Genomic DNA, 11,464 nt, shown 5'->3' with positions numbered 1-11,464 from the left:
AGAACATGTATTTGACATTAAGAAAGCAGTAGCAATAAACTGAACGATCATATGCTATGCTAACGAATGGGTCTTGTCCATCACATCATTCTCCTAATGATGTGATCCCGTTATCAAACGACAACTCATGTCTATGGTCAGGAAATCTTAACCATGTTTTGATCAACGAGCTAGTCTAGTAGATGCTTACTATGTACTCGTTATTTGTTTATGTATTCACACATGTATTTAAGTTTCCGATCAATTCAGTTATAGCATGGATAATCAACCTTTATCATGATTAAGGAAATATAATAATAATCACTTTATTATTGCCTCTAGGGCATATTTCCAACATGGCCAGCCTGGGCTCACCCCTGGTTCTCGGACGCTAAGGTCGGATCTGAGCTCAAAGCCAGATCCGAGGTAAAGGCAGACCCGGAGATGGGGTCAGGAAGAAGATCCAAAATTGAAGCTTCGGGATTTGCGGGCTCCTCGGGTAAATCTAAGAGCCCAGTAAAGATCAGATCACCTCGGGTGTCGGCGACATACTCTAGGTTGCCGAACCTGATTTCTTGTTCAGGGGCGAAGCTGTCGATCTGGTCGAGGTGACCGGTCGAGTTGGCGTGTAGAACGGTGCCGCCGAACGCGAAGAGCTAGCTGGGAACGAAGACGTCCCCGATGCGGATGCCATCACTGATTACTAAATGAGCCATCGATCCTTTGACGATTCCACAACGGAACTCTTAATGAAAGCACCAATATCGGTATCAAAACTAGCGGATCTCAGGTAGGGGGTCCCGAGCTATGGATCTTGGATCGATGGGTAACAAGGGGCATAGAGACAGTGTTTACCCAGGTTCGGGCCCTCTCGAAGAGGTAAAACCCTACGTCCTGCTTGATTGTGTTCATGTGTTTGTATGACAATTACAGAGTTGATCTACCAAGAGATAGGATGAACTAAACCATAGGTGGGTATCGTCTTCCTCCCTACGGGCTAAACCCTCTGGTTTATATAGACACCAGGGGAACCTAGGGTTACATGTGATCAAGTACCATCAGGAGATAAACATTTTGTCTTCATTATCTTGACTTGGAGGATACACCAAGGCTTCGGAGGTTTCCTTCCTGAACACGGAGTCGCTTATAGCTCGGCCTTCCAATGACGGATCAAGAGCGGCCCACCTGTCCGGCCCATGAGATAGACCGGTAGCCCGAGGACCCCTTAGTCCGGGACTCCCTCACCCATTGCACTGTGAAGCCGACAACTGGGACCCAACAGGTTTGACCGTGGGCCTATCCTCACGGGGCAACATACTTCATGTGTTTCTTTCTACTCTACGTATAAGATTTGTCTGAAGTCAAACTTTGTGTAGTTTGACCAAATTTATATTGAAAAATATCAACATCTTCAATAATAAAATTATATGATATGAAAATTGATTTCATGATGCATCTAGTGATATTGATTTCGTATTGGGAATGTTGATATTATTTCTATAAAGTCAATCAAACTTTACAAAGTTTGACTTCAAATAAATCTTATGCAGAGTAAAAAGAAACAGAGGGAGCACATAGCACTTGATTCCATGTATTGAGAGGCTGACATCCTGGGACCACCAGATCAAAACTACTCTGCAATGGTCAACGAGGTGAAATTGACCAAAGTAGTCCAGAAAACGAGGTGAAATTGGCTTACCTCTATGGCAAAACACGTCATAGATGTGACCTACTTCGATGATGGTCGAATATTCGTCATGGGTAGTGTCGAAACCGTCAAAGAAGTGCCTAGAGGGCCCACTCCGCTCCTACGGAGCGGGTCATACTTCTATGACCGAAATTTGTCGATACATTTTACCCCTATGTCTTTTCTTAAAACACATTACATACACATATGCTCTCTGTTAGAAAAGGCAGAGCCTAGGAGGCGCTTAGGCACGCTTAGGCGCTAGGCAATGGCCAAACGCCTCGCCTAGGGCATAAATGGAAGTCTAGACAGGGTAAACAACGAAATGTCTACCCAAGAGAGAAAGAGTTAAATACACTGCGGGTGCCTTAACTTGTTCAGTGCGGTCAGTTTGGTGGCTAAGGTTGCAAAATACACAATACTGATGCAATAACTTGTCCTATGATGCAAATACAGTGCCTCATGTACATATCCGGGTGTATGTTCTGCCTGTGTGGCATGCTAATGTGGCATTGGCCCACATGTCATTGGCTAGCAGTGGGTGAGCGATGGATGTCCCACGCATGAGGTTTTTCGACAGAAACCCCTCATAATTTTACAATTGCCATCGGCTGGCAGTGGGCCGCGATTAGTATAGCCCGCCTTAGATGACCACCAGGTTAGACTCTTCTTAGTGAACATATTTTACTTAGACACTATACGTCGCTACTTACCTCTTCAAGCGTTCCACTTATATATTTATTTAACTATATGGCGCTCTTATGGGCCCGTACATATATTTCCATGTTTATTATTTCTGTTTGAAAAAAGAAATGTAAGAAAATATTACAACTGCCATAAACTTAAAGAAACTGTTAGTGCCTTTGAAAAAATGTTCAACGTATCTTTTAAAATAGGTGTATTAAGAAATTGTAAACATTTTTTTCAAAAAATGATCGTCATGCATTCAAAAAATTGACAACATCTATTTCAAAATAATGTTCAACATGTATTAAAAAAATTATTGTGTTAAATTATTCTTACATTTCTACAAACACATTTAACATGTTTTAACACATTTATATAACTTTTTTTACACAATGATTTTTAATACATGTTGAACAGTTTTCATAATACAATTTTGTCAATTTTTAATAATTACGTATTCTAAAAATACAATGAAGATACAAACTAAATCTACGTGTTTGTGGTCCTTACTGAAGATATTTTTAAAATATATTTGATTATATATGTTGAACTGTTTATATCGACATAAATTTTGAAAAAAAAAATTCATGTTTACCTATTTAAACTACACAATAATGAAAATAAAATAAAGATTTAAATAGACAATAATGACATATTGATAATTATTATATTTCTACATGAGAAATTTTACATATCATAAAAACCTAACGGTAATTTGAAAAAACGTAAATAACGTGGAAGGGAATTGGCGAAAGGTAGAGGAGCTATATAGATTTCCAGGGAACAGTTGGTCACAAAGTATTGTTCGGCCTGGTGGCTAGTGTGCAGGCAATTTAATGTATTTAATCATACTGATATGTGGGACCTACGCTTGCCTTTCCTACATAGTTAATTAAAATATGTGGGGGAGGGGGGTTTCTGGAGAAAAAAACTCATGCGCAAGTCATCCAGCACCTCACCGGCTGCCTGCCACTGACGCGTGGGCCAACGTCTTGCAGGCACACCACGTAGGCATGGTGTACACTCGAATACGTACGGAGGCACTGTATTTGCACAATAGGACAAGTTGTAGCATCAGTTTTATGTATTTTGTAACTTTGGGCATCAAAGTGACCGCGCTAGACAAGTTAAGGCACCCACAGTCATGCCATATTGCACTGGTATGCCAAACGAGCCATATTCGAAAGGCAGTAAGGCAGTAGCTGGTAGAACTTATTTGTATGCCCTAAATAAATATCAGCACACATATGATAATAAAAAATACACCCTGATAGAAAAAACTATATTACCGTCTATGTCGTGCCTAGGGCGCTTACGTACCGCCTGGGTACTAGGCGAAGGCCAACCGCCTCGCTTACGCCTACCTTTTTTTCAACCTTGATACGCTCATAACACACACACACACACACTTACTTCCCTCTATGGACACACGAACGCAACCCTAGTCCTATGAGCACCTTCATTCAAGAGACTGGGCTGACATTTTTTTAGATTGACGAAATCGTCACAGACACCTTGTAGTCGATGGGCACGCCATAGCACTACACGAATAGCACCGGAGAACTTGAAATAAATGCGAGCATATGTGTAGTCTAAGACTTGAATCCCAATGAGTTGATTCCGTACAAACAAAATACTAACCATGTGAGCTGGGCTTTGTTGGCATACGTTAGCCAGCTGACGGCAAGACATTCGTTCGGCCCTCTCTGCTAGGTACGGGTCTGCTTAGACTACCCATAGTGGGAGTAACATAGGTAGTAACATCACACGTATCTAGATAAAATAGATGATGTGGCAAGCAATAAATGAAGAAAAAGAGGAAAGTGGTAGTAGTATGAGTAACATCACACATCTCAAGGTAAGATGAGTCTATAGCCTAATAAATGAAGTGTTGCATATTACTACACATATGTTACTCGTCACTATAGAGGTAGTAACATAGACTAGTAACATATACATATTACTAGTCTATGTTACTATCCATTGTGGCTAGTCTTAATAAAATGACTTCACGAGGAACCGGTGTGTATGCGCGTGCGTGCAGACCTGCATTACGTAGAGGACCCAGTGACCCATGCTTCCTGGCTAAGAAGTGCTCGTGTTGTACATAACTGCATGAGTACGGCGCAAAAGGCAGAATGAGGCCTTTCTCTTCCCGGGCGTGGTGGATTGATGTGCCCGTGCGTCGGCCGAAAAGTTGGTTGGAAACAAAGGCCCATGCCAGGGTTTCAATCAATCTTTACTTTCCCTGCCAACCCTACCCAAATTTCATACCCTGCGGTTTTCGTTCCTTCCAAACGCAAATTTTGTGGATTCTGAACCACGAGAACTCTTTATTTTAATCATTTAGCTATTGCTATTCTTTTCCTAATCGCAGGTCATATGTATAGGAATTGGAACATTTCCGCGGGTACTTTTTTTTTACTTTTTAGAAAGTAAAGTTCTTTTTCAGTTTGTGAGATCAATCAAAACAGAAGAGCGGCGTACTTATGCAAACGAAGCGATTTGGAGGCGCATGTGGTGCTCACTGAAAGTGCGTCGGACCGGTGTGTAACCCAGTCCAGGTATTGTGACTTTGATGGGGCATCCGGTATTAGATGTTAGGTATTGGTATGATGTCTGCTCGGTATTAGGCTCGGACATTCGACATCCTTTCATCACGGGGATAGGAGTAGCCCATGTGTTGTCAAGATGATGACTACAGGCTTACTGATGTATTACTTTGTAAAGACTTTATAAATAATTAATAAAATGGCTGCATGCATCGTCCAGATGCAGACGACAGGGGTACATACTCCTTTTAAAAAAAAAACCTTACGCAAACGAAGCAAAATGGATTTCCATATCTCGCCTGATCTCCCATCACATTCCCATCTGCATCCGCTCCTCCACCACCCTGCGGTCCCTTGGCTGGCCATCCATCCCGGTGCATCTTCGTCTCTGGCACGCTCCGGGAGCTGCGCCCCCTTCCAGCTCCCTAGGCCCATCGGTACCCCTGCTGCTCCGGTCCCGGCGGCCCGATCTGCCGTTCCTTCCAGATCTTGGCTCGCCCGGGGCTATGGTCACCATCCCATCCCCGCCGCCTCCCATTCCGTGCAGTCACGCACCCTCGCCCTCCTCCGGAGTTTGTGCGCCCGGCGATGCACGATGCCTCCTTTGGCATAGCGTGTGGCTCCCCTCCCCACAGTCGCAGCTCTGGCCAACGCCCGACGACCTCCTCTTCGACTCGTGTTCCAATGGCTTGGGTTCGTTTGGAATTGGCCAGGGCGAAATCCTTGCATTTTATGCTGGCAGCGACGACACCCGCGGGTGCCGTTCCATTCCTGGGGGCGCTGCCATGGCCGTTCTGCGACCCTCTTCGAGCATCAGGGGAAACCCCAGGTCCAGGTCTCCGGATCGGACGACGACGGCGTCTCGGTGTTGTTCTCCTTCATGAAGGCGTTGTCTTGGTTGTTCGTGGCGTCCTTGGTGCCGGCTACGAAGTTTTGGTCATCTTGTTGTTGTTTGGTTTGCTTCTCTGATCGGCGAGTTTAGTCGTGTTCTTCTTTGTTTGGGTCGAGTATCTTATATCTCTCCTCTCCGCTTCGGACACCATGTTCACGTCCTTGCGTCCGTGTCATGTGTCATACCATTCCTTATACTCATTCTAACTTCTTCTATCAATGCAATATGCAATGATACGCAAACTTTGCATATTCATGAAAAAAAACATTCCCATCTGCCCCAGCGTGCGTGCACTCAATGCTCCTCGTACCAGTACAAATAACGCACGCAGAGGCGCCACTGGCCGTGTACACTGACACGGCACCTTTGCAGCGAGTGGTCATGGCTCCTCGTCTCCCTCTGCTCTGGGCTCGTGGCCGCCGCCTCCTCCTTCTCGCCGTCGTGCTCTCCCAGCTCGGCGCGCTCTCGTGCCAGACCCTCCGCGGCTCCGTCACCTGCCTCGACTGCCCCGCGGGCCACCACCTCTCCGGTACGTTCCTACGTACGTGCGTGCAACAAAAGAATAAAATGCGCGCGCGCGTGACATGCATTGTCTGATCGCGATGACACTTTGTGCCAATGTACATCTACCAGGTGTGGTCGTGACGGTGGAATGCAGCGGCGGCGCGGGCCCGCACGTTGTGGCGCGGACGGACGGCGGCGGAAACTTCGGCGTGGCAGTGCCCGAGTCGGTGCTGGCCTCGCGGTGCCCGGCTAGGGTCCTCGGCGGCACGGAGCAGCTCTGCGCGCCGCGGAGGCTCACGGTCGCGCGTGTCGTCGTTGCTGGGCGGCCTGGCTCATACGCGCTGGGATCGCGCCTCGCCGTCTTCACAAGGTGCGGAGGAGCCGTCGCGACGATGTCCGCCGGTGGCAGCGGCGGTCAGACGTCACCCCCGAGGCTTGCTCCACGGTTGCCCTCGCCCAGCCTGCCGCCGTTCGTTGGACGCGCCAGCCCGCCATACGGCCTGGGCATCCCTCTCATCTACGTATTCCCTTTCATCCCAATCATTGGCATCCCCTAAATGAAGGTAGCCGTATTCTGTTGTTTTCTTTCGGCCAAGTTTGCAGTAATCTGTAGCCATCCATGTCAGTGAGGTCGCGTTATGCATGTGTGAACAACTACCCATAATGTGAGTGTATTTGTACGTGTTGAAGCCCTCTGCCCTTTGGTCCATCGTGAGCTGTTGTACATGTATATATATATATATATATACATTGGATGTCAATGAATAAAGTGTAATTCTTTACACTAGCGCGCGATTACTTCACTGAATGCGACCGAGCAATACAACAGACAGGGAGCCAGCATGCTCAGGGCTTCACTCCATCACATCAGTTGCAGAATACTGCACAAATGCTTCGAGCAGCGGCACATCTAACTTCAAAATGGCATATTTCAGTAGAGTACTAAATTGAGTGTCCACACATAGTTTCAAGTACCAATTCCAGATTATTTGAAACATCACATGAGGTCTCGAGGTAATTACCCATAGCTCACTCAAGCAGCAGCACATTTAACTTCAAAAGGGCATAGTTAAATTACTAAATTGAGTGTGCACATATGGTTTCAAGTTCCGATTCCAGATTACATGAAACATCACATGAGATTTCGAGGTAATTACTCACTCAAGCAGCCTATTCTTGAATATCAGGTCACACTTCCAAGCACAGTTCTCCAGAAATTGCGGCAAGATGCCAACCTTATGCACCAGGAGATAATACAACAAATATAACTCTTAATGCAAGAGTCATGGTGTGAACTCATACGGCATCAGCATTGTGCCAGCCCTTTGTGCATGGAGGTATCTCCATAAATTCGTCAAACTCCTTGACGTGGACATCGCAACACTTCCACTGCAAGAGAAAATACATGGGAGGTAAGAATCAGGGTGAACATACATGAACATGAATTTAATTAGAGGGAAAATACGTACCCCTCTATTCCTGTCATGGAAAACCGCAGGACCTGGATGGTATTCACATGCAGCATCATGGTTATCCTTCTCTTTGTAGGTTTTACCACATCCTTTATTCTTACAAACCCTAGGCTCATTTATATTAACAACTTTTTTCTTGGGCTGTGGAACTGAGCATTTTTCGACAGGTTCCGTATTTGTACCATTTACAGCAACTGGTTTTTGTGCCTTGGGCTGTGATCCTAAAAATACATTGATGAATGGTTCATACACTAAATTTTTCAACAAAAGAAAAAAAATCAACCAATTTTTTGAAGTTATGCATTGTCACATTGAGAGTTCAAAGACACAAAACTCACCATGGTCGGAGCAAAAGAAACCCTGACGGCACCTGGAGCAGGCCTCGGTTTCCACACCCTGCTTAGAAGACTGGATTGGAGCTAACTTTGGTGGGGTTGCCTTTGAGTTAAGAGAAACAGCTTTTGTGACTGGTTTCTCAGTTGTATGCTTCCCTGTGGCACATCTACACCACGGTAGAGAATGCGGTCAGTTATGTCTAGTTTCCCTAAATATAACAGGTCATGGGTGTTGATACTTAAAGCAAGGACGGTCTGCTCTAGAATGAGAGAAGGCAATGGTTAAAGCTGGAACATTGATTACGTTACAAAAATAGTACTGTAAGAACCGAGACATAAGGCATCGTTTTCAGGTTTATTTGCCAGCAAATTGGAGCCATATCACTGGAGCTCCCTGAAAAGTGGAATAACTTTCTTTAGCCAATTCAAGCTGATTTAATAGAGGGTGGTGAAGTAGCCAAAGCACTAACATACAAATATCTTCTGTACATTATGCTGCGCTTAATCAGTAAAATGAACCAATAAGATAACTGAGAACCTGTTCAGTCTAAACTCTGAACTGCAAGCATATGTTTATTCGGCCATGTAGCGATGTAGCGCAATGATATTGACTGGGCCAAACAAGTTAAATTACAGTACTTACCAAAGACCCATTATAACATGACATTAAGAAGGAAACTGTACTAGACTTCGAATAATCAAAATAAATGCATACAGGGTTCTCCTTATCAGACAGTAGTAGTACCTTACAGAAACAAACAACCTGGATTTAAAAAGGTATGTTGACAAGTGACCCCCCACGTTCAATCAAGCTATAAATTAGACAAGTCTAAGTCCTAGGCAACAAATGAAGGAAATGAGAATGGTTGATCATAGTGCTAATTCCTAATCGGTGACCAACGAAATCTCAAACGCCCATCTGTTCCATCACAAATCAGCCATAGATGGTGCAAATCTAACTTTCTAATTGCAATGCATAGAGAACTGGACTCGCTAATAATTTAGATTATTTGCAAACATAATCTGTATCTATGACACCATGCATAACAAGAAATACATAACTACTATTCTGCCACTGCCTGTCATGGGAGGAGAGAGGATCCTTACCCAGGAATAGCCAAAAATAAGCTAAAATCATGGCTTCTTTGCTTGCAACAGCTCCACTCTTTCATGCCATCATGAAACATAGGCTGAAAATAATATATTAGAGAACCTATGGTTTTATCAAAAACAGAAATAATCCCACAAGTGCAGCAAACGAACTTACTCCCTGCAACAAAACAAAAAAGGGGGAGAGCTGTTAATAGCTAAAATATGGAAATGGATGCTGTAAATTTGTAATTTTCTGAAACACTTCATGAAAAAAGAAGGATTTTCCCTGGTCAGAAAGATAGAAATGCATGCTAAGTTATTATCATGTCCTAATTGATTCATACCTTATTTTTTCCAATATTTAACTATTCAATCACAATCAAATTGGGGATTGCCTACAGAGTAGTGCTTATTGTTGAGCAGTTCTCGTATTTTTCGAAAAGACAATAACAGAATTATATGAAGATTCCTTTATGCCAGTTACTTCTTGTATTGGTATCAAACATCTGCATCAGTGGAATAGGTGTTTAAATAGCTATTTTGTCCTGGAGTAAATTTCGTACAACTACATGTTCAGTGTAGAATCTATCACGAAATTACGATTTTAAATAAACTTCACACGCAGATGTATAGACCCATTGTATAATACAACTAAAGATTTGACCAACTTCAAAAAGAGAATTACTTAAAGATTCCTTGGCACCAGTTACTTAATGCATTGGTACCAAACATTGCAGAATAAATAGAGTAACAGTGAAATGAGTGTTTAAATTGCTATTTTTCCTGCAGTAAATTTAGCAAAACTACATGTTCAAAATTACGTATTTAAAGAAACTTCACACACAGATTTATGGACCAATTGTATGATAAAGCTACAGATTTGACCAACTTCAAAGAACTGCAGATTTAGTGACCAATTTGGCAATTACACCACAAAACTACATGGTGTTTGCTCGAATCTGTAGTTGTAATATTTGTTCTTCAATCTGTAGCTTAGTGATAGATCGTATATTAAACTTGTAGCTTCCTGGAATTCACTCTTTCCTAGCAAATCGCTTTGTAGAACATCAATGCAAGATCACACTTCAATCATAACATCAAACCAAGCAAAGGTCCCTTCACCCCTTTGCATTTTTGTTTTGTTTAGCGTGCCAAGTTTTTATGTCCTAAAATAAATGAGTACGTGACCGAACTCTAAATAGACATAATATAACATGGTCGTCACACATATTGCACACAAGGCCTCATCAACAGGCAACTTCCAGGTCTGTCTGTAACCCACAAAACAATGTTCCCCAAAAGTGTGCCCGCGTTTACTTGTAGCCCATTTTGTCAATGCAATCAACCGCCGCTTCTGACTGACTGAATAACGCGATTAGAGTGAACATGCTACCAATCTACCACCATATGGATCGAATGGATACTGATGCCAGCAACATAATAAGAGTATATGCTTAGTTTGTTACCCAAGTCGTCTCTTAAGACTTGTCTCCCAAGGTTTGGGTAGATTGCATTTTCTACTACACAGCAGCTACCCCAATTCGTGCCTTCCGTGGACGTAGAGGATCTAAACCCTCGATTCCCGACTACACCCAGATCCTTATAGCATACGAGTACCAAAGTGAGATCCGAGAAGCGAGCTTAGGGGTTACAAGGAAGGCTTCCACCTCCATGATCTACAGGAGCTCGAAGGAGCGAAACGATGCGATTTTTTCGAGTGGGAGGGGACGGGGGAGGAGGGAGCTTACGGAGGGGTGGTAGTGGCAGGAGCCGTCGGGGTTGTCGTCGTCGGTGAACATGGCGTCACAGCCTATTCGCTGGCACCGCATGGGCGCGGGCGCGGGCGCCGGCGCGGCGGCGCTCTTCTCCGTCTCCGCCGACATCGCGATGCGTTTCTCTCTCGCTCTCCCCCTCTCTCTAGATTTCTTCCTTGTCCCCCTCTCGCTCTTGGGTCGACCCTGTTTCGGCGCACGGAACGGAAGAAAGACGACGGGGGCAGGCTGCGGCAGCCGGCAAGGTATCTCGACTCGAGTTTCTCGACTCTTCCGGACCGACCCGGAGACTAACCCTGGCCTGGCCATGGGCAGCCCGGACGGCCCGGCCCGACCCGACCTTGCCCGTGGGCAGGGCCTGGGCCTAGATTTCGAGCCCGACGGTCAGGCCAGCCCTGGCCCAGGCCCGTTGTTTTTGCCGTTTAAGGGAGAGGCCCAGCGGGCTTTTACCGTGATGGGCTGGGCTCAGGCCTAATTTTTTGGCCCGACGGC

General features: G+C 44.7%; 2 protein-coding genes across 3 annotated transcripts; one reads left to right on the top strand and one right to left on the bottom strand.

Moving 5' to 3' along the window:
• The first annotated feature begins 6,128 nt into the window (after nucleotides 1-6,128).
• On the top strand, nucleotides 6,129-7,083 carry LOC123049785 (uncharacterized). Its single transcript, XM_044472659.1, has 2 exons — nucleotides 6,129-6,326; nucleotides 6,431-7,083. Exons 1-2 carry the CDS (start codon nucleotides 6,179-6,181, stop codon nucleotides 6,856-6,858), a joined length of 576 nt encoding a protein of 191 aa, XP_044328594.1. The 5' UTR covers nucleotides 6,129-6,178; the 3' UTR covers nucleotides 6,859-7,083.
• Nucleotides 7,084-7,349: 266 nt separating this feature from the next.
• LOC123054246 (cysteine and histidine-rich domain-containing protein RAR1) lies at nucleotides 7,350-11,232 on the bottom strand. Of its 2 annotated transcripts, none has more exons than XM_044477969.1 (4): nucleotides 9,216-9,316; nucleotides 8,112-8,275; nucleotides 7,771-7,994; nucleotides 7,350-7,690 (listed from the first exon to the last, which is right to left on the bottom strand). In XM_044477969.1, exons 1-4 carry the CDS (start codon nucleotides 9,293-9,295, stop codon nucleotides 7,598-7,600), a joined length of 561 nt encoding a protein of 186 aa, XP_044333904.1. In that variant the 5' UTR covers nucleotides 9,296-9,316; the 3' UTR covers nucleotides 7,350-7,597. The 2 variants fall into 2 exon arrangements, with proteins under 2 accessions (XP_044333904.1, XP_044333905.1); XM_044477970.1 differs by lacking the exons at nucleotides 7,350-7,690; nucleotides 7,771-7,994 and adding exons at nucleotides 9,376-9,378; nucleotides 10,949-11,232 and having other exon boundaries at nucleotides 8,111-8,502; nucleotides 9,216-9,298.
• Between the last annotated feature and the right edge of the window lie 232 nt (nucleotides 11,233-11,464).

This window comes from Triticum aestivum, chromosome 2D (genome assembly GCF_018294505.1).
Source record: "Triticum aestivum cultivar Chinese Spring chromosome 2D, IWGSC CS RefSeq v2.1, whole genome shotgun sequence".
In the NCBI taxonomy this organism is placed as follows: Eukaryota; Viridiplantae; Streptophyta; class Magnoliopsida; order Poales; family Poaceae; genus Triticum; species Triticum aestivum.
The sequence above is the reverse complement of the archived record's forward strand: the minus strand, read 5'-3'. Positions and strand labels throughout refer to the sequence as shown.